The 24,032-nt window shown below is 33.0% G+C and overlaps 2 protein-coding genes across 2 annotated transcripts; one reads left to right on the forward strand and one right to left on the reverse strand.

Moving 5' to 3' along the window:
• Positions 1-3,360: 3,360 nt before the first annotated feature.
• LOC140445744 (nuclear exosome regulator NRDE2) lies at positions 3,361-19,006 on the reverse strand. Its single transcript, XM_072538054.1, has 5 exons — positions 18,192-19,006; positions 15,543-15,688; positions 10,939-12,727; positions 6,303-6,496; positions 3,361-3,543 (listed from the first exon to the last, which is right to left on the reverse strand). The coding sequence occupies exons 1-5, from the start codon at positions 18,895-18,897 to the stop codon at positions 3,421-3,423; spliced, it is 2,958 nt and encodes a 985-aa protein (XP_072394155.1). The 5' UTR covers positions 18,898-19,006; the 3' UTR covers positions 3,361-3,420.
• Positions 19,007-19,605: 599 nt separating this feature from the next.
• Positions 19,606-22,619, forward strand: LOC140446948 (uncharacterized). The gene is made up of 4 exons (XM_072539543.1): positions 19,606-19,777; positions 19,837-20,039; positions 20,169-20,437; positions 22,432-22,619. The coding sequence occupies exons 2-4, from the start codon at positions 19,861-19,863 to the stop codon at positions 22,485-22,487; spliced, it is 504 nt and encodes a 167-aa protein (XP_072395644.1). The 5' UTR covers positions 19,606-19,777; positions 19,837-19,860; the 3' UTR covers positions 22,488-22,619.
• Positions 22,620-24,032: the final 1,413 nt, after the last annotated feature.

The raw sequence follows: 24,032 nt of genomic DNA on the forward strand, positions 1-24,032 counted from the left end.
TCTCACAGGTTGTGACATAAGGATTCTTCTAGAAGGGATGTCCTGCCCATCTTAAGCTTCCTATTTTTATAACGGATACTATATCTTTACCACCAAATATATGGTTATATCTGTGATATATCTTGTAGTTATACCTCCTTCTCCAAACAGCATTTTCGCAGATGCCACCGAACATTCTTCTCAGGATCCTTCGTTCAAATATAAGCAGGTTTTCATCTGCCTTGGAAATGGCCCATGTCTCCGACCCATATGTCAACACTGATTGTATAAGGGTTTTGTATATGGTTATTTTTGTTTTTTGGCTTAAGTTTCTGCTTCTCATATGTTTACTCAGTCCAAAATAGCATTTGGCAACTTATAAAATACTTTGACAAAATTTGTATAAGGTATTATAGGACAAAACTTACAAACATAATGTCTTGAAAACCTTTGCACACAGTGTAGGTAACCTTATAGGAATTTACATCGAAATCGAACTTATAAATACAGGGTGTTCACAAACGGTACGCCATTTTTTTTAAAGTTCAAACTACAGTAAAGCAATAATTTTAAATGAAACACCCTGTATTTTATAATTTCAATGAAAAAAGAAAAATTAGTTGTCTTTCAAATAGTATTAGAGTTCCCTATACCTAAAGTTGATACTTTTCATGATAATTGTGGTTTAATGTTAAAGGTAGGATATTTATCGTTTTATTTTAGCAGGCCATGTATGAAGATGTCATAGTTGTCATTATTTGTAGTTATTGGCACTTTTGCAAAGTGATAGAAATGCCTCGGTTAGAATTAAACAGTGACGATTGCGTAAATTTACTTGAAAAAAAGTAGTTTAAGTTACCATCATAAAAGTGAAGAGCTACAACCTAGCTATACCACGTATTCTTGCGAATATTGCCTAATACACAGCATATGTGTATTAAATGTTTAATACATTATAAGTACATACAATATAAGTATTAAATAAATAAAACGATATTGCAATACAAATAACTGAAAAATTTGTACTTTAAGTGGTCAATATAATCTAGAAATATAAATTCTACATCTTTCATGTACAATACAACAAATTCGGCTATGTTGACTTAAGCCACTTTCACTCTAAACATGAGCAAGGTAAATTCAATCATAATGACTGGACTCTAGAAAAACAATGAATTTTGTTGAAAATTTGAAGTAACTACTGTTACATTATTAGCACGTTGAATACATTACATTCATTTTTGGTTTTCAAAAATGTTTGCTACTTCCCCTTCGATCATTAGGTTCATCGATTTTCTCTTCATGGTACGGTAAAGGTCCAATATTATCTTCAACGTCATATGCGATGTGTAGATTTAAGAAAACTGTGTGATGCACTGGAGGAATAAACGGTAGGAGTCTTGCTTTTTCATCTCCCCAACAGGTCTCTTTGATGGATACAGTTTATCGTATGGCACATTCTTTAAAGCTACGGGTCTTAGCCTTAAAAGGATTATCTTCTTGTAGTCTGATCCATTGAATTTTCAACCAGATCACACGTTCACAGAATTGTTGTCAGCGTTTTTCTTCCTCTTGCTCATATTTCTCTTTAAATTATTAGTTTAAAAAAATCTTCATTTGTCGTTTTGTTTACAATGAACTTCTTTTATTTCTACACTTGGCCAGCATGTTATGCCAGTCTTCTGGAACATAAATGACCTTTCCTTTTGCTACTGATTCTACACTGACAAAGTCAGCGTCGTTTCGCAAATATGGATCGATGTTAGTCTCATCACTCTGAATAAACCTCATTAATGCTAGACACATATTCGTGTTGCGATTGTGACCTCCACAGGTATCGTAAATAGTTACATGCTTTTTATTATTTGCATTAGGTTTCAAGTGCTTTATTATACATGAAGAAATGTCTTGTGAGCCTCCAGATATATCTTCTGAGTGAATATCCAAATTTTTTTGATAATCATGTACTCCAAAATTGTAGCAGTAGAGGTTTCGTTTGAAGTAGGCATTTGAAACCGTTAATACTGGAAAGGGTAAAGCTTTTTGCAAATCTGCACTGCATACATAACTGTCGTATACTTGACATTTTAGTAGTTCTATGACATGACACTTGGACGTTGACAGATGTCATGGGACGTTACTCACTTCATTACTTACTGAGTTACGTTATGTAGGTTACCACACACCTGTTTTTAATTAGTAAAATAAAAGAACATAAAATACATTCAACACCATTTTCATTACATTACATGTACATATATACAATAATAACTTTCTTGATTGTTTTTGAAAAATTTGTGTTATCATCTTTCATGCAATCTCTAGTTAATTCAGCCTTCCTTAGGCGAAGCTCATGATCCCTTTGAAGCATTATCTTATCTTCCTGGCTCAAATCAGAGTTAGATATTTTAATTTTGTATTTATCACATTTTCATGTATCTTTGTATATTGAATGTACATATATTTATAAAAGTGTTCCTTAACTGGGCATCTCTCATATATTTTCTATTCGGTGTAGTTTCCTCGTGTAATGGTGTTGGTAAGAAGGGAATGGCTGGATATGTTGCATAACCTAATTTATATTGTCTTCTGATATTTTAGCAAATATTATTTATTCGAAAATGATCTCTGAGTTGTTTCGTCCTTTCTTGGTCTCTTTTACTTTACTGCATTTTTATGTATCAAAATATACCACATATATATACCACATAAAAATGTATTTTGGCTGTTGAAATCGAATATGATAAAGTTTTTCAGTCCCTTTTTACTGAATAAAATATTAAATTTTTCAATCATTAATGATCGAAACTGCACTTACCTGGGATTTACACAACAACAAACAGTGACTTCACTTTCGTTCTCAACAAAACAAATGTTTTGTAGAGAAAGGAAACTAGTGCTGCTACTAGTGGCGAATACATGTACTACTGACTAAGGCCACTTTAATTCTGAATAGTATTAGGTATTTCAGAGGATTTGAAAAGTAAACTTAACGCATTTATGAAATTTTATGACTTTCATTCTCACCGGCCCATATATTCTTCATATTGTTACAAATTCTACAAATTCTTCTATTATAGTCTGTTTCCTTTAAACTTTAAACTAATAAGAATAGGAATGAACCAAGAACACTAATTTCTCTGAAGTACTCCAATAACTCGACCTTCTAGAGCTAATTTGTTTAATTCATTTTATAGAGAGCGATGGATTATGCACCAGAAGGCATGAATGCTTATATTTTGTCTCTAAAATTCTGTTCTTCATTCACACATTTTTCGGCCTCACAAAATAGTGATAGGAATTCAAGATAGACTCTTTTTTGAATTCCCGTCGCAAATATTTGGTGTAATTAAAAGAAACACAATTAATAAGTATTAATAATATATAAATTTACAATCACAGATAAGAAGTTTAAATATTATTGTATGTTGTTAGAAACTATTAACTTCTTAATACATCAAGTTCTTCAGGTGTAACATGGAGCCTAAGTTGTTTTTCAATAATCAAATCTTGTATTTGTGATAATTCAGCTGGAATATATATAGCAGCATCCATGTATAAAGCCTGAAAAATGCGCATTTTTTAGCAACAATTTCACTCTATAAACTAAAAAACCTAACTTCACTTTTGGTTGTCATAATGTATCTTATATTATTGTAGCAAACTCTTAATATATGTACTAAATCGACATTTGCGAAATTGTACTATCGAATATGAGTGGAAAAGCAATTATTCTAAAACAGATTTACAAGAGGAAAGGTCCAGTAGCAACAAGAAGCATTTCTAATAGTCCGAGCAACCATGTTAAAAAATAATACATAGAGAAATAAGTTTTATCCTAGCTTCATTATTTTTACTAAAGTAAAGGGTGTTTTTTTAGAAATATAAAAATATAAGTTAGCAACACTTTTTTAACTGGCGGCCATTTTAAAAGCTGGCAAGCGATTAATGTTTGATTTGGTTTGGCATTTCAGCATAAATAGACTAACTTGTACAGTGTGTACAGAAGAAGTTATTGCTGATGTAGAGCGTAGCATAGAGGAAGATACGAATCGGTGTATTCGCCATCGTGCACAGCAGTTGGATATGTGCCCATCCACTTTATCGAAGATTTTGCGCAAAGGTCTTGGTTTGTGTACTTACAAAATCCAACTCGTGCAAGAATTAAAGCTACACGTTCACCTAGCAAGGAGTAGATTCTGTGAATCGGCTCAAAACGAGATTGCCGTTGATCCTGATTTTCATAAGCGAATTTTTTTTAGCGATGAAGCTCACTTTTTGTTGAATAGCTATGTCAACAAACAAATCTGCCGTATTTGGAGTGAAGATAATTCTCAAGTATATGTTGAGACACTATTACATTCAGAAAAACTGACTGTTTGGTGTGTTTTGTGTGCTGGTGGAATCATTGTTCCGTACTTCTTCAAAAACGATGCTGGCCAGAACGTTACAGTCAATGGTGACCACCATAGAGCCATGATTACTGAATTTTTTATTGCTCATTTGAACAATGTATACGTCCTACGTCAAGAAAAAAGAAAAATTTTTTTTTATATACCGGCGAGAGCCATAGTATTCTTAACAAACATAGTTAATGCAAAGTTGAGATACAGGAAATTCCCAAACAGATGGAAAGAGGCCCACGTCATCATGATTCCAAAACCAGGCAAATACAGTAAGTTCCCGCAAAACTACAGGCCAATAAGCCTACTTCCAGCAATTAGCAAAATTGTGGAAAGAGTCATCCTCAGCAGACTCCAAGCCGAAACGGACAGACTTGCAATAATCTCAGAAGCACAGTTTGGCTTCAGAGCTGACCACTCTTGCGAGCTACAAGTACTCAGACTACCAGAGTACATAGCAGCTGGATTCAATGACAAGCAGTACACAGGAGTAGCCTTCCTGGATGTAAGCAAGCACGCAAGCGGTGCTATTCAAAAAGAGATTTCAGCAGCCAAAGGAACAACTTACTGTACAGAACAATCCCATGGAGTGGAAAAGCGAGGCAAAATACCTGGAAGTCATCATGGATAAAGGACTTACATTCAAAAAGCACGTAGACGTCACAGTGCAAAAAGCCAACATGGCTAAAGCATCCATCAGATGACTCACAGGTAGAAAAAGCAAACTGAGGACTAAAACCAAAATGAAAATAATAATCAGTATCATTCTACCGATACTTACATATGCACCTTTCGCATGGGGCACACCTGTAACACCACAAAGAAGATGATTCAAGCAGTTCACAACAGATGCCTAAGGAAAGCTGTCGACATCCCAAGATATGTAGCAGGACGCTTCATATTCAGGGAACTACAACAGGTCAGGGTGACGAAAATAATGAAGGATGAAGAATAGATCCAGGACAAAATTCGCAGAAATGGAAAACTACCCTAGTCCCATACTGCGAGAGATCATGAGATACGACGCTTTCCATCGATGGAAATATAAAAGGGCTAAACAACAAATAGCGAAATAAATAAAGAAACCAAATAAAAGTGAAGTCAAATAAAATAAAAAATAGTGAGCGAAAATAAAATAAATATCAGAGAAAAAATCAAACAAGGAAATAAACAAAATCACCAGAAAGAAAACAAAAACCCCAGAGAGAAAACTAAACAAACCATCAGGGGATAGTTTGTAGCTCTAATTATTCGACAAACACTGCAAATCGCCGCTCTGTGTGGGCCCCAAGGGGTAAGGACCAAATGAACAACAACAGGACCTTTTACGTAGACGTCCTACAAAAAAAAATAATAAAAAATATAAAAAACGGCCTAAAAACTTAGCAAAACACTAATAAAAACCCGGCGAAAGCCAAACAAAAAACCCGGACATGTAGGGCCCAAACACTTGAGCACCAAGTCTACGAACCGGACGTAGTCCGGAGCGGAGGCTGGATGCCCAAGCAAGCAACTTTAGATTCGCGGACAACTCAGTAGAGGACTACAGGAACAAAGTGCGTGACGCTGTCCTGAATTTGAATCGGTTAGAGAACCATGTTGGAGTTCTATTACCCAGGATCTCCACATAAAGAGCATTTGGCTGATAGTGCCCCTATCGCGTCAGTGGCGCACCTAGAATTTTCCTGTGGGGGGGATTTTGGTTGGACACCGAAATTTTTTTTATGCTAATTCCGTTTTGAGTCCCTAAAATTTGTGAGTAACAGTGTCGGAATAGTACCCTGGGTGGGGGGTTTAACCACCAAACCCCCCCCCCCCTGGGTGCGCCGCTGTATCGCGCATCGGAGTGCTATAACTGGGTTTAATTAAATTGCTTGCTTGCTTGCTATTAAAAAAGGTTGTATAAATATTTTTACTTACTTTCAGCCAAGGACATTCTTCTACAGCGCAATAATAAACTTTTCTGCAAATATCTGGACTAAAGTAAGTATAAACAAACTGTAAGTATAACCGCCATATCAAACCGCACTTTCTAGTGTTAGAAGCTGTAGTGACGTTCTTAAATAACGACAACATTTTGTTCTTTAAGCCAGTACTGATCTCATATTTAGTTCCTAAAAATTAAACTTTATGAATTATTTGCTTAATTTTAAGTAAAAATATGAAGTGATAGGGTTTGTTAGACTACTTGTTAGTTATTATTTGTTACAGTATTCTTGTATACAGGCATTAGTAAATGTATATATTCAAATCGTTGAGCTGTTAACCGAAGAGACGAATACTTATATACTTTAATTTATAAATATATCTTCTTCTTCACGTGCTATATCAGAGTTATCCAACGCTGACGTTCATCATTACAGCGGCTTCTTGATCTTCTGTCATATTGTACGATTCAGGAGCCACTTGGAAGCGTAAAGGCCAACTGCGAAAACATGTTTCTGGAAAACTGAGTATAAAGTTTAAAAACATGTTAGAATAGTAATGGCGAACAAGTTTTATTTTATTAACAAAACTTAAAAGAGGAAAAGTTCTGAAGCTATTTATTTGTGGCATATTTGATAAAGGTATAGTTTGATGGGATCTAGGATTTAGCCACAATTGGCTGTAATGATAATTACATTTTTTTTTAAGAAAGAAAAAGTTTTTTTTAATGTAATTATCCTTACAACCAATTGTAGCTTATTCCCATAAAACTATTCCGTTATTAAAAGGGGATTTAGCAATATTTGCAAGATTTTTATAAAATGAAAAGAAAAGGAGTTATTCTACAAAAATAAACATAATTTTGTTAACAAAGTATGTGGAAGCTAATAGCAGTAAAATAATTTGCAAAATTCAGAAATAATGCTTCAATTAAACTCAATTTGATTTTCATCGTCTACAGTTTCTTCGACTTCAGTTGTACTAATTCCTCTACTAATAGCTTCTTGTAAAGCACGCTTGTGAGGCATGGGAACATAATCAAGAAGATCTGTAAGTCCTTTTTCTTTTCTTCTGTAAGCTTGAGAGCATCCTGGTATTTGAAAGGAAGTTCTATTTTAAAATTATTACATCGTGAAGTTTCTTTCGTCCCTTTTGGAGTATGACATTTGTAGGAATATCCGTGTTATATGCGATTTGAATTTTAAAATCCATCTTAAAATCTTTTGAAAATTCGAATATTCTGCCATCCTTGAAGTTAGCTCCCAACATTTGAGATTTAGTTGCTGCTTTTTGAAAAATACTGAAATCCTTAACCATTTCCCTCGTGACATTAACAACTTGGAATGTGTTCTTATTTTTAGTGTGTGGAATAAAATGGATATAGTGTTCCTTAGAAAATACCTCACAGTCCTTGATCTTTAATTTAATTAAACCAAAATCTCGATCACATCCCATCATCGAATGCCTTGACATTAAAAAAAACGGGCTTAATAAGATCAAAGCGATTTACATGAATGTGGCGAAGGTTAGACAAAACAATTATTTTGACCGGAACAGTTATCTCTATAAATTTTTACTTTTCTCACATGCTAATTAACAAAGTTCTCCAGGTAGTGACTAAGAAAACTGGCTATTTTGCACGATCCGCGTTTAGCAATGGTTTCATCCCATACATATATTATGGCTGCTCTGTTTTAACGTTGTGGATTCCTAAGTTGTGAGTCCACATTTTTCTTTTGTAGTATTGTACGTTGCAGGTAGGTTTAGGCGTGGGTAATGCTTGTTGTAAATCAATACATACAACTTCAGTATTTCATCCTATTCTGAGTGCTAAATGAACCTTCAGTTCAGTATCCAATTCAGTTATTCTGGAAGACTTCGGGTTGCTAGTCTTTAACCCATCAAGTTCAACTTTATTCTTCATCATCAATAGAAGGAGGCTGAACACCTATATTGAATTCGTTAACAAAGATATTTTGATAGTAGGACTCTACTCACAGGTTGTTCTTCAGGATGTGTGTTTCTTAGCCATTCCATATAAGCTCCATATACTCCAGTAATTGACGAACCCGGTGGCATATATTTTCGAAAAGGACTTTTGGCTCTACTATAGTGACTGGAAACGGTAACAAGTGAATCAATGTGATCTCTGACCAACTTCTTTCTATATCCAACCATTTTATTTCCTGAACTTAGCTTCCCTCTGTTATCACCCAGCACAGTTCCTGTGGTGGTCTGCTTGTCTAAAACAACGCGAACTCTCTTTTCGCTTATGAAATGGATGCTAATAAAAGCCAGACGACAAACACATTTTCTATCTCCATTTATTGAAACACTATATTCTATTGTCATATCAAAATTGTTCAAATATTATTGATATTATTCACGCCCAACTTTTCAAAACACATTTTACGACAGTTACATGGCAGTCCGATTGTGCGCGCATATACAATTTTCTTTGTATTTCTTGAAACGTACGCTTCACCACAGTTTCGTTTGGTTTTACACACGTTAACAAGCAATTGTTCCGTTTTCTTTTGCTTCCGCCTTGTTTTCTCGGCGTTCATTTTGAAAATAAATCAGAAAAAAACCAAACAACTTTAAGGCTAATGTAACGTCGATTTTTTCTTGAAATATGAGTAATTAAAACTACAACAAGCACACTATGGTACCCAAATCTCAAGAACAACGCATATATCTGAGATTATCTCTCACGAACTACAGAAACACCGGTGAGTTTATACGGTTACAGAGGAGAAGGGGCGAACCTTGAACCAAAACGCTACGAAAGTCTGTAGATTCGCCACTGCTCTTCTAGACGATTATGTAGTTCAGTTTCTCCATTCAGTGAATGGAGTGTTACATTATTACTTACAGAATTTTAGGAATATGAAGGGCGAAACATGCTTTTATAATATACGCAAGCATTCTTTAAAGGTTTGTGACAAAGATCATACTGTTTTTGAAACGTCCACTTTGCGAGTTCGCCCTTACTCTTCCAATCTCCAAGAAACCTGTTTTCTTCCTACACTTCTACGACCTTCTATTTTGCCTTTAAGCGATATTAGGTCCCCGAAATACTAATAATCAAATTTGGGAGAATTGATTTATATGGCAGCTTACTAGTTTTATTGGGAATAAGCCACAATACTTATAAGTTTATTTTAATCAACTGTAAATATGTATTTCTGACTATGTGGTCGTCATCAGTAAGGTGCGGCCAAAGAATGTTATACTTGGAAAAGGAACACTACAAAAGCAATGCGACCAATTTGTGGCAATATTAGAAGACCCTGATGGTTTCCAGGGATACAACTAACAATAACCACGGATGAAGCTACAGCTACCTAAGGAAAGGAATGCCAAACGTTTAGAACGTAGCTGTAGCTTTCTCTGTGAATGTGTTAGTTGTTGCTCTGGAAACCTCAGAGTCTTCTAACATTATTGCCACAAATTGGTCGCATTGTAGTGATCCTCTTTCAAGTTATCATTCTCCTCGGCTGAACCGTACTGATGACTGCCGATACTTTCTACCTTGATTTTACTATTAACTCGCATTAACCATATATATTTATATATATATATATATATATATATATATATATATATATATATATATATATATATATATATAATGAACCAGAAGTATTTGCTGACAACGTAAGGAAGTACCTAAACGTTAAATATTGGGTTTGCAGCAATAAAAAATGAAACGTGTACTCTTTTAAATTTTTATTCCAAGCTTTCGGACATTGGTTATGTCCTTCATCAGGGAGCTACAAATGTGATGAATAAATTGTTGGCGTTGGTATAATTAATTAAAAAATTCACTACTTACAAACTTAATGAGGTTGTATCAACGATGATGTATTATAATGTTGATAAAATTTATCACAGTCTCTCATCTTTTTTCAATATACAAAACCTATTTTTATGTTTAAAAATTTAAAAATTACTGTACATCCAAAAACACTTAATTATTCTAAATACATACATGACATTATTCTGACAAAATTCTTTTAAATGTTAATTGATAAATTATTGTTTGTGTTATTATTGCATTTATCTAGTAGTAACAAATAGGAGAACATTTTATTTAGATGACCGATATTCAATATGACCAATAATTTTTAAATTTTTAAACATAAAAATAGGTTTTGTATATTGAAAAAAGATGAGAGACTGTGATAAATTTTATCAACATTATAATACATCATCGTTGATACAACCTCATTAAGTTTGTAAGTAGGGAATTGTTTAATTAATTATACCAACACCAACAATTTATTCATCACATTTGTAGCTCCCTGATAAAGGACATAACCAATGTCCGAAAGCTTGGAATAAAAATTTAAAAGAGTACACGTTTCATTTTTTATTGCTGCAAACCCAATATTTAACGTTTACTTACCGGCGTAATTTACCACCCGGTACATATATATATATATATATATATATATATATGGTAAATATATATTGTAAATTTACATTTATAAACCATTAAAGTGTACCAGTAAAAAAAGTTGTCAAGTTTTTCTACCATTTTTTCAAATTAATTTGTACGGCAAGCGGTAACCAAGTTGTAACCTAGATAAGAAATCTTCTGAAAAAGTTATAAGCATAAGTTTACCTGTAATAGTATCCTGAACGACGTTTTGAAATTCTTCGAGTTGTTGATTTACGATGATAAGAGCAAAAAGCGAGGGTAATGCTCTATCTGATTTCAATAACAACTTCTTTATTTTCCACCATTGCAGACCTAATGAATACTCCAACGAATATTGTTTTTTCAAAACTGATAACACAAACACATTATTTGGATATAGCTCTATAGCCGTTTCCATAGCAGATTCCAACAATTTTACTGTATCAGTTTTGCATTGTTTTCCGGAGTACTTAAATAATAAAGCTATATAAAATTCATATAAAACTTCTTTTTGCCAAATATCGTGGGTGTCGGAATTTGCCATATGGTGCAAAATATTCTGAAAAAATTCAAAACACTCGTTGGGGCCCTTGCAAAGTAAAATAAACCAACCATGACATATTATCCAATCGGTAAAAAAGTTTGGCAAAAAATGTTCTACACACGCTAGTTTAACTTGTTCAGCTTCCATTAACTGTCGAGTGACTGTGTTAAATTTGTCTGTTGCGTTTTCTTTAGTTTCGTCATTCAGTTGCAATTCGTTCTGTTGTAAACTCATTTGACAAAGAAGCTTCAAAGCTTCATTTTCATCACTGCTAGTATTTTTTGCAATGTGCAACTGAACCAGGTGTTTATAAAGATTACACCAATTTTTCTGAAACGTCGAAACATTGGTAACAGACATCTGAAATCTTTGAGTGAAACTTACAGCCGTATTGATTATTTTGATACAACTGTCCACATTTCCAAATTCAAGTTCAGCTAGCGCATATTCTAGATAAAATATTGCATTCTGTCTATTTTCTTCAAGTTTAAGACACTCCTTGAAATTTTTCTTAATGCGTTTTTTAAATTGCTCGGTCATTGTAAACAACTGAACTTTATCTAAAATAATTAATAATCTTTGAAATTTAAAATACCATAAAGTTACCGCCGTTTTTTCGTCCCCAGTTAGACAGTTTGCAACATTTTCCATAATTTTATTGATAAAACCTAAATATTCCTCATGGCCGGGTATTTTATTTAAATACTGTGGTCCTACAGCCAATCGTATATTGCTCCACAGACTTGTTGAAGTATCAACTGGATATAAAGGAAAATACATCGAGAGAAGTGGCTCTACTGAATCGAAACTCCAAGGAACATAATCTAAACCTAGTTCTCCCATTGTACTATGTCTACACGGCAATAAAGGTATTTTAAGCAACGAGAATATTGTTGCAGACATTTTAAATATATTGCCTGGCATTGTGATTGGATGAATCAATTGAACTACATCATCAGTAAGTACTATTCTTTGGGGATCTTCACATTTTTCGTCATCCACACAAGGTAGCCAATGACAAGCTTCGCGCAGTTTCTCTGTGCGCAACCATAACTCGTGTAGAGGTAAGTTTGATGCAAAAATAATATCTTCCAATTCCATTAATTGACTTTCCGCAAACTCAGATAATATATGAAACCTACTACTATTATTTGGGGACAAGTTTAGTTCAAGATACATTCTCAAAAGAGTCCAAAGTTGTTCAAACAAGCCTACTTGTTTCATAAATAAACCGCACTGATACAGCATCTTCAATATACATTCTTCTAATAAATGTCGTTCCACGATATTTGTTTGTCTCAGTTGATGTAAAGTTGAGAGACACTTGGCATATAAACTTAAAACTTCTGGTGTGGAACAATGGGACATTGAGCACTGTGTGGCTTCTATATATCCTTGCCATAGGATAATATTACTTTTATCTTTCTCGACTAAATCCCGAAGGTATATCTAAAATAAAAAAAAACTGAGGGATCATCTACACATTATAATTATGTATATTTAAACGCAAAAACTACTAAAAGACAATCGTTCTTTGCGCCATTTCGACTGGATTAAATACGCTTTAATATAGAGGTAATATAATATGCAGTAATATAGAGGCTTAACAGGCAGCTAAAAAATATAAATTTAAGCCAAAAAACCAAACTAACAGTGCCGACATATGGATCGGAAACATTGACAATCTTCAAAACGGACGCAAATCATCTGCTCGTTTTTCAAAAGGAAAATACTAAGAAGGATAAGGGGACCATCTTTGAAAATGGTATTTTGGCAAAGTTTGGAGTCTCCAAAAAACAGCCCTATTGTATGCAGGTGTTCCTTAACAGGAGCATATCCAGTAAGCAAGCCTGTCATGACTCTGAGCTCATTCAGATTATTTGTAAAATTACTATTGGTGGAACACCAAATATTATAAGGATGAAATCTGGTTGTGTAGACATCCTTCTTCTTCTTCTTAAAGTGCCTATCCGTTCCGGACGTTGGCGATCATCACGGCTATCTTCACTTTGCTTATTGCAGCGCGGAACAGTTCAGTGGTAGTCATGTTATACCACTTTCGCAAATTTTGAAGCCAGGAAATGCGTCTTCTTCCCGGTCCTCTCTTACCATTTACTTTCCCTTGGAGAATCAGCTGGAGAAGGCCGTAACGTTCTTGATTTCTCATTACATGACCTAGATATTCCAACTTTTTAGTTTTGACGGTCATGAGAATTTCACATTCTTTCCCCATTCTACGCAGGACCTCCACATTAGTAACTCTGTCAACCCAGGATATAGACATCCTTAAAGAATAATTTTCTGGCAACGAATTCATGTTTCTTTATTGTGTCATACATCAAAAAGATCTGTGTAAACCTGCTTTAGACATTAAACATTTTCTGATGTAGTCTACCACACATACAATAAGATGGCTCAGGACAGGACAGGTTTGAGTTTGGGATGTAAAAGATGAAATAATCTCTTTAATGGAAGAAAAAGGAATGGAAGAATGTGAATATTTGAAATATATATTATGGCTTTAGGACTTTCCACTTTTAACTTCAGGGAAAAAATATTAATCTATTATATTTGTGGCAGGATCAGGGTTTTCAAAATGCAATGGAATCTATTTTCCAAATAACTAGCCAAGAAAGATTTTACTAATTTTCCAAAAGAGCTATTATGAAGGTGAGAAATATCTTAACAGGTTCACTGCCGTAGCGGTCAAATAAGCCGCTTGTGCGACTATCCCCACGCGACATGGCGGTCATATAGGGCGCTGAGTCATTTGACAATAAATCTAGTAGAAACACTGACCGCCGCTTCCATTTAAAATGCACATGAAATGTGACTGCTTGGCGTGTACGACTATGTGAGTTTCCATATTAAATTAATAATTTTACAACATTACTGAAAATCAGGCAAAACATATTAAATCAATGTTTATTTAAAATAACCTGCGTAACAAGTATTATGGTCAATAAAAAAGTAAAAGTAAAAGAAACACTTAAATTTAAACAGAATGTAATGCATTAATTTTTTAAATGTTTTGCATTGAAGCAGAGAAGGCAAAAATGAGGATGATCTTCGCAGTCTGTTCAGTATGTGGTAACCTTTTTTACCTATTAGTAATTATAAAGTCTATTAGCTTCTAAACCCCCTTTTAGTAAGTTTGCGACAACAATCTCACGAAACTTGCTTATTGTAATGTTTGTATTAGATAGTTCTTTGAAAATTATATGCACATTTACAATAGCTGTGCCCAGTATGATTTCCATTGCGATCTTGCGATACCACCTCAGTGAACGCCGCAAAGCAGAATTATAACTAGCCATCTGGTCACACAAATCGATTGAAGGTTTGCATTGTAGTCTATTATAGCTTCTAGTTTACTCATAGGTCGGACATCTTATCGAGACATCGGACTCAGACATCTGTTTTCATGTACAACAGAACAGGTTTCAATTTTTCGCACCTTCTTTTTTGAAGTAGTATCTTCATGTGAAGTAGACGATAAATCAATATCTTCTGAACTTGAAGGTACATAAAAGTCTTTCTCAGAATCCAATGTGTCCAAGTCGTTACCTTCCTCGTCAGTTTCTAAAATAATTCTAATCTCACTTTCAAGCGCTAGTAAATAACAAAAAAACTTACAGTTTTCTTGTATTTTTTCCCTTGCTAATCGTAATAAATATGCACCACGTGAATTTGACAGCATTTTCAATCAATAATCCTCTAAAAAACGTATGAAAATCGTAATAAAACGCAACACAACACATGTACTACAAGCTCAAGGTAACTGCTGAACCTGACCTGACCTGTGACTGCTCGGTGTACAAGGCTATTATCTGCTGCTGGAGCCGAAGTTGTCTCCTTATTACAATATTCACTTTGGCGCCAGTGAAAAATTTTATGAAAATCACCTTGGCAGTTAACCTGTTAATAAAGAATGTAAATGAAGATTCCACAACTTCACATTTATCATATAGGCCAACCTTATCATATATTTAATATCTCATTTAATGTGGATTATGAATCAGTTAAACCAGAATTGCAACAAACTAATTGAGTTGCAATGTAACGCTAAATTAAAGGAACTATTTCTCAATGTTTCTAAAATTGAGTACTACAGAATATTATTATTTATGTACAATATGATGAATAAATTTAAAGCATATATTATGTGTAGGTATATTTACATCCTAAAAGTCATTGTCCACAATTATATTATTAATTTACTTGATTACTAAAAAAAGCAAAGAATTTGCAGAGGATAAAATACCTGTAATTCATCAGAAGGAAATGTTACCACAGCTATATTTAACCTTTCTCTGTGGAGTTTCTCACTATAAGGATTTGACATCAAAGCTTTATCCAATATAGACAGCTTTCTTTCTCCTAAAACTCTCTGAGCTTTAGCTATACTCCCTAAAACATGTAAATAGAAGATTATTTCAGGAAACTGTTTCTTTGTGTAATTTTCGTTTTTTCAAATATCTTTTTAGTACTTAATGAACTTTTAAGAATTCGGTACAAATCAGAAGCTGATTTTTTAAAATTTTAATTAAATCAACATTTGGTGTAAAAGGTGAAAATTATAAAAGCCATTATGCCAGTCCTTTAATATCTTTTATATTTCGACTCGTCCAACGAAGACTGTACTAACTCAATTTTTGGCGTTTTTGAGTTACACCCCCGAAGAAGTAGATTACCGTGATATCTTTTAACGAATAAAGTTCTAAGTTAATTTGACCATGTTTAGGCAACCAATTTTGCACTTCAATATTGTACTAACTTGTATATCTATACATTTTCCGACGAAAACTATCCTATCTTAAGTTAGTATAGTCTTCCTCGGCATTCCGAACGGAAGCGCCGTTGTCTCGTGAGTTAATACAGTTTTCGCGTTTTGAGATTAAGTAAAGTACGCCGGTGGTACGCCTACATGACCAACGGTGTTTACGTATAAAAGTACAGTGTATAAATTGCTATCAAAAATAATACGTTTGAATAGAGGGTACATTTTTATAAATTTAAATAAGTATCCAGGATGTATTCGGGGAGTCAATTCATGGTAAATTTAGTAAGGACAACTAACAAGCGAGAAACAGATTCTCGACAGACGCATTGTTCAAGAGGTCAGTATATTTTTAATATGTATAGAAACATGAATTATTTATACCGTTTTTAGAAACAATTTGTGATAACCCGGACCTAAATACGACCAAAGAAGTTATATCTACTAATATCGAAGCATCTATAGGTTTGTTTTAATTTAAACAAATAAAGATTCATAATGTAACATGCATCGTCTTTTGTTTTCAGAAACAGAACGAACGAATACAGTTAACGAATATTTTGAAGTTGATACTGAAGACCCTTTTCATGCAAGCTCAGATAGTGACTCAGATTATTTACCTTCAGAAGATGATAATAAAAAAAAAATAAAATCTAAAACTGGTCTAGATCGTGGGTTGGAACATTCAAATCGACAGGGAAAAATGGTTAAGGCAAGAAAAATAGGCAAACCCTGCCAACAAACATGCAGACTTAAGTGTAACACAAAAATGAATCAAGAAATGAGACAGAAGATTTTTAAAAACTTTTGGAATTTTAAGATCTTCAAAAACAAGATCATCAAGGCAATGGGACTTTATTGTACAGCATGTGACACAGATAGAGAAAAAACAAAATACTATTTCTGCTGGTGTACACTCTCGTAGGAATTTTTCTCGGCAATATCATTTTCAGCTTGGCGGTGAACAAAACCAAATTTGTAAAAATATGTTTTTAAAAACTCTTGGTATTTCACAAACATGGGTAAATACAGCATTTACTACAAGAAAGAAAACTGGAGTTTTACAATCAGATCAACGTGGAAAACATAAAGTTCGACCACATAGAGTTACTACAGATATTGCAGAAAGATTACTTTGATAAGAATGGCCAAAACTGTGGAAAACGTATATAATGTAACAGAAATGTCACAAGAAGACTTCCTAGATTTCAAAAGCCTTGTTGGCAACAAAAATTGGAAAACTGACAATCTAAAAGGAATGATCAAAATCGGTCAAATAAAGGAAATCAGTACTTCATATAACACACCAAATGTTATTTTTTTAAGTATGATTTAAGTTCCGAATCTATCAGGTGTGATCTAACAAAAGCAAAAAGGGGACGTCCATCTCGTATTGATCAATTTCCATCTAAAGTATACACAAATCTGTTGCCAATAGATAAGAAGAAGTTAACTGGCTTATTATGGCTTTGTGATACTGGAAAAATTCCTACTATGTATCATGGCTTCTATAGAAGTCTACATTCTGATACATCAGAAAAGTATGAAATCACTGCTAGCAGTGACGACGAAGAACTGTAATAACGTTTGTTTATAATATTTTGTAATTTAACTTCGATGTAGACTTTAATTATAAATACAATTTCACAGAACGATAGTATGTATTATTTATATTCCCGATTTTTTTCCAGCGAATACTGTACTAACTCATTCAAAAGTCAGATAAAGAAACAAAATTGACAAGTTTAAAAGAACAAATGGAACAATACGGTAAACACAATGGATAAATATAAAAAGAATTTAATAAATAAGAACCCCTGATTTTTTGCGCTAATCAAGACTTTATCTTGCTTTATTCGAAAACTTCAAAAAATGAGTTAGTACAGTCTTCGCTGGATGAGTCGATTTGTACATAGATTATTTGAATATTAATGTCATACTGATAATAAATGTTAGTTGCTGTTGAAAGTCACTAAAAATGATAAAAACTTATATTAGAAGTAGTAGTGGTCAGTTTCTGTTTACTCTAAATGATTTACTACACTGTTTAAGTAATATTAATAATAAATCTGATCATCTGAGATGGCACTAGATAGCAGTAAATACTGTTTACATAGTTTAGCTTAGATTTACCTTTCCTGTAACTCTTTTCAAATTGATGCACTGTATCTTGAAAGTTTATATATTCTAGCCATACATTTATATCTTCTGGTTTACCAGTTAAATAGTTATTAAAAAATCCTGTCTTTTCACTTAGTTCTTGTTCTTGTTTGAAGCCTGTGAAATTTTCGTCTCTAGGAGCAAATCCTATTTGATTTACATTTTTCTGAGTTATTATGTCTTCTTTTACTTCTGGCTCACGCGAAAGATGCTTATAGTACCGTTTAATTTTATTTTTTGACTTACATTTTTTATAATTTGTGTTACCAAGGAAAAACTTTACATGGTAAATAGGTGCTGATGGTCGTGAAATTGTGTTTACAGAAAGTAGTTCCTTTGCACCTTTCGTTTCGATTTTAAATATGTCGTTCTCAAATATCTTATATTCTAAAATTTCTGACTTCTTGTTTTTGGTACTCTTTTTATGGTTTTTCTTTCGTTTTTTAGATACTGGCACTTTAGGACTATCTTCTTTTAATTCTGAATCGGAGTGTGTTTCATCTTGAGCTTTTTTATTCTGCCTTGCAGAATTGGAACAAGTTTCTTGTTGTAATGCCTGAACTTCAGATACATTTGGTAAAGTTGCTTGAAAACTAGAATTTGTTAACCAGGAACCATTATCTACATCTGGTTGGGAAGAATTGTCTGCTTCAGATGCGTAAGCAGCAAAAACTGACATAGCGTAATTATAAAATATTTTTATATTTTTAATAATATTGAAGAAACCATCAATTGTTTACCTATGTTTACATTTTTATAACCTAACTTTTACACATTATAGAACACAAAACACAAATTATACACAAACACAACAATCGCCACAAACACAATCACACAAAAAGTCTTGTCACAAACGATATTTAGCTACTTAGCGTAATCACAGAATAATAAACAATTATTATTTATTCTGTGACATAATAGCATAATAATAATACAGCATAATTTTGCTACATAATTTAAGCTATTTTCTTAGATGTTTTTTAGATAAAAGAAAATCATAATGCCGACAAAACCTCAGAGATAAAACCGACCTTTGAATTCGGTCACTGGTGAAAAATAAATACTTTAAACAGAGATTTTAAATGACTTCTTACGCTTTAAGAATATACCCTATTATATTGCGTCGTTCAAATGTTTTAACTGTTGTCTTCTGTGTCCAGATTTGGATAAAGGTTCTCCCAAGCAATCCTAAATATTATGTTTATATGGGATTAAGCCACAATTGATTGTAATTGAAAATTACATTTTATAATAATTATTATTTGACGTTTCGATTTCCACAGCGGAAGTTGGTAAAACCCACGGTTCGTAGTCTAGGAACCGTGGGAAAAACCTCCAAGGAAAAAACTATTCTATGTTTAAAAAAGAAGACTAAACAATTATCCTTCAAGTGACGTGGTTATTTGATTTGGTTATGTTATGATAGATTGAGACAATATTTTGATTCCCTTTATTAAATTTTTAAACTATAGTATAAATTAAATTAGGAATCCTTGTATAATATACTATAATATAAAATATAAGTAAATATTAATCGATGGGTTTCATATGTATAAATGGTAAGTGTTTATACATAATAAACTAATGAAATTAAAACGGCTTTTTTGTACTATTTCAGGATGAAACAGTCTAAAATTTGGTAATGATTTATAAAGCATATGTTTCTTTTACCAGGCGTAAAATTTCGTTTTTTGTTTTGCCCTTACTGATTGTATCCTTTATTTTTATAATATACCAAGTCTCAATATTTGTGCAGCTCTCAAATGACTCTAAAAATCCAAAGATTATTCTTGTTAGAGGTGTTCACCCAAAAGATTCCAGGTAAATGATATTTTATTTTGGTAGTGTAAATTATTGCAAGTAATGAGAAAAACTGTAAGACCCGTTGTGTATATCCTTTTAATTCGCTTTTTTTAAGTTTCTTGCTTATAGTTGTTTTTTAATTTGTAGATTTTATGAACCAAATACAAAAAATAAATTTGTATGTATTAGAAGTTTAGAAGAGATAGATTTTAAGAAGGTTAATGATGATTACTGTGATTGCCGGGATGGATCTGATGAACCTGGTACAAATGCTTGTCCGACTGGAGTGTTTTACTGTGAAAACCAAAACCGTTTACCAAAATCAATAGACTCATCAAAGATAAATGATGGGATATGTGATTGCTGCGATGGGTCAGATGAATGGAAAAACATAGATGTATTACAAAACTTTAATTGTAAGTCTATTTGTATGTTTGCATTTGAAATTATAAATAGGAGGAACTGTTGGATCTTTTGCCTATTTCGACATTCTAATGTTGGCAATAGATGTTTTTTGTTATATTTTAGATTCTGGTAACACATCAAATGTGGGTCACTAATAAAATATAATAAAAAGAGTTTGAATCACAGGTACAAAAATATTTGTTATGTGATTAGCTCTACAAAACATTTTTGGTACCTGGAATATTTGCCGTTCGTCTTTAATGAATGCAAAAAAAGTCAATGTAGCAAAATATGATGAAATAGATCATCAAACCAACGAAAACAACAAAAAGTCTTAAGACCAGCCAAATATCCAAGAGAAGAACAGTTGTCAACTGCTTTCCCTGTTTGGTTCAGTCTACATTGAGGATAAAAGAAAAATTGCTTTATTAGACAATGCTAAAAATCATATGTTTGCAGAATGCACTACAACAAAACTAACCACCAAATTTTATTCGAAGAAATACAGGTGCTTGGCAGAACATTTTAATACTATCTACGGAGGTTTGGGATGCTCTCGAAGTTAAAAAAGACCAGTCAATTGTAATAATAAGGAATAATCAAGATATGAATCTTAACATGTCTTGATACAAATCTTCCTGCCAGATGCCAGAATAGAACCAACTGACTAATCCCGAACGGTACAACAAGGCTCTGGCACTTGAGGAATGTCATCAGTGGACAATTAGAGGTTGTGTCGCCTCCTGGCGAAATTTCAGGAACTGTGGCGCATGACGATTAATGATAAATTTGAAGACTTAGATGTAATGAAATTAAAAACTCTAAAAAAAATGGAATATGGAGTATATCAATGGAATGGAAAAAAGAATAGAGAGTTTCCAGCATTGATAACCATGAATGATGATTTATAGTGGGTGATCCCTAATTAGAATCAAAGTTCCAAATAAGAGAGTCCAGTCCAAAGTTCCAGTCCAGAGTTCCATAGGATGATGATCTGAAGCTTTTATGGAAGCTCTTATTTTATTTTAGATTATGATACTTAACTCTGCCTGGAGTTATTTTGGGGATGAACTGATTAGCTTATGAACTACCACATCCAATCCTAATTACAGACAAAAGAGGAAGACAAACTGACGACCTGTTCTTGTAAATTGAAGGGATCATGACTGAAAACCAAGGAAGAACGATGTAAAGGAAACAGATAATGAATGTAGAGGACATACATGGAATATACAGATGTTCAAAAAGTATGGTAAAAAGGCAACCAATAACAACGGAGAAAGACAAATAATGATCAATATTTGTGCTAAAAACCTATTAAATCGGTATAATAATATTAAAAAGTAATATTAAAAAGTATTAAATCGGCACTTCCAGTATAAAGAAATACACAAATATACGTGGAGAAATGATACAAGAGGGCAATAACAGATTGTTGAATATATAGTAGCTAAATATATTTCAAATTAAAAATTTCAAGACATTTTCAAAATATTGCTTAGGAGAGTGCTTTGAAAAAGACGTAGAAGTTAAAAAAAAGAAATACAGTTTAGGGAAAAGCAATACAAAATACAGGTTTAAGGAAGCACATTCGCAATTTTGCAAAATGATTGCCCAGAAAAAAAATTAAACATGGGAAAGCAACTGAATCAACATAAACAACTACTTAAGATGAACAAAAAGTAATGAAAGCTGGAGACATAAAAAAATATCCGCATGACAACACCATAAAATATTTTATCCAAAATTAATGTATAAAGATATGTGGAATTTTGGATAAAATATCTTATGGTCTTGCCATGCGGATGGGCTAGGAGGACAAATTCGTTAAACTTCACATGCTCGAATCGGTCTCAATAGAGTGTTATGACTCTTTACAGCATCTCTGCTTCATCAGACACCCGGGCTGATACAAATTCAAACTCGGAAAGTCCAACGAATGTCTCCTAAAACTTTACCACTGTACTGCATGTATTAATTTACATGTTTTTTTTTTATTTTTTAGACGCACAACAAAAGAAGATGCACAAATATCATCCACGTTGTCCTAATGTTTGCTAATAGTGTCTTATTAAGAGGTTCGAATTACGGCTTTAATTAAATTTAGGCATGTATGATTAATGATGTGTTAACGATATATAGATTTTCCTTATACCAATTTTTGTATATAATAAAAATAAACTTTAAAATTTGTTTTGAATGGTTTTAATTTGTACCCAGATAGTGCTTTTACATCAGAATATTTTCTTAATTTAACCATGTCCCAGTGTCTGTCTATTGATACATTAAGAACACTTGGTATTTCAAAAACTTCGAAATTGAATCATATTTTTTTATATATTTCATAATAATTTATATATTATAAAATACTATAATAATCATTTTGATGATTTTAGGCCTATAAAATTCGACAATGATACGTTCGTATAAGTAAATGAATAAAATTTTATTGTTATTATAGAGTGGCTAATACAGGACTTCAAAAAACAGAAAACTTTGTAAAATAATTATTATATTCCATTTATATACAAAAAGAACTACAATGCAAAGAAATAATTACCTAAGTTAAGCTTATGAAGTTTCTGAATCCAGCAACTCGTCCTAATAGGAATCCTCAGTCGTCACACTTAAGACTATTTTATTTTGTCGAAAACAGTGTCTACCATACCGTCCAATCTCCACCTTTTCTCTTCTTCCTTGATCACATGGATCAGGGCATTATCCCAATCGTCTTTCCGTATTCGTTCCATTTCGAGTTCTAACAAACGTTGGACATCAGAAATTTTATATCACGTTTTCACGAGCTACGTAACCCTTTACATGAGCCCAGATTAATTATATCGGGTTTAACTCGCAATGGTAAGGAGGAAGTCTCAAAATGGTGAATCCTTTAGCCCCAGCTATTGTATCTACAACATGCTGGCGATATCTGTCGCGATGCTGTCTAATGACACTTATAAGCTCATAATCATATGACACCTATATGATTTTCGAAGTGGAAATTGAAACGTCAATAAACGTACTTTAACCTTTAATTGTGGCTTATTCCGATTTAAATAGTAATTACTTATAAGCTCAGCCATACCACGTCCCCGGAAAATAGAATTCCTTTTTGTTCTAATTAACTCTGCATGTCTGATTTTCTGGTGGTTATAGTTGGCAGATGTTCTACTAATAGGCTGTGATAAGAAGTCTTATCCATCACTACTACACCAAATTTTGCTAGACTCATAAAAGAAGGAATTCAAACCATTTTTCAAAGCGTTGGGTGTTCATGTCTTCGAGAGAATCAACCGGTTTTTTTGATCATCCTATCATCTAAACAGCCAATTTCACTACCTATATGTTCGACAATCACATAAGCAGTACTTACATTCCGGTTATATTATCTTTATACTAATGTCACCGTTACATTCAATAAAAAACCATCCCCACCCTCAATTTTAACTACTGTAGTATTTTTATTAATCTAATTTATTGTTTTTATTTATTATCAAAGGTTCTACACTTATAACACTTACAAGTTTATTTAAAATCTTTATTTTTACAATATAACTAATTTATTTTTCACTAATAATTATATAATTTAGGTATCTACGTGCGTTA

The sequence above is a fragment of the Diabrotica undecimpunctata genome, chromosome 7 (assembly GCF_040954645.1).
Source record: "Diabrotica undecimpunctata isolate CICGRU chromosome 7, icDiaUnde3, whole genome shotgun sequence".
NCBI lineage: Eukaryota > Metazoa > Arthropoda > Insecta > Coleoptera > Chrysomelidae > Diabrotica > Diabrotica undecimpunctata.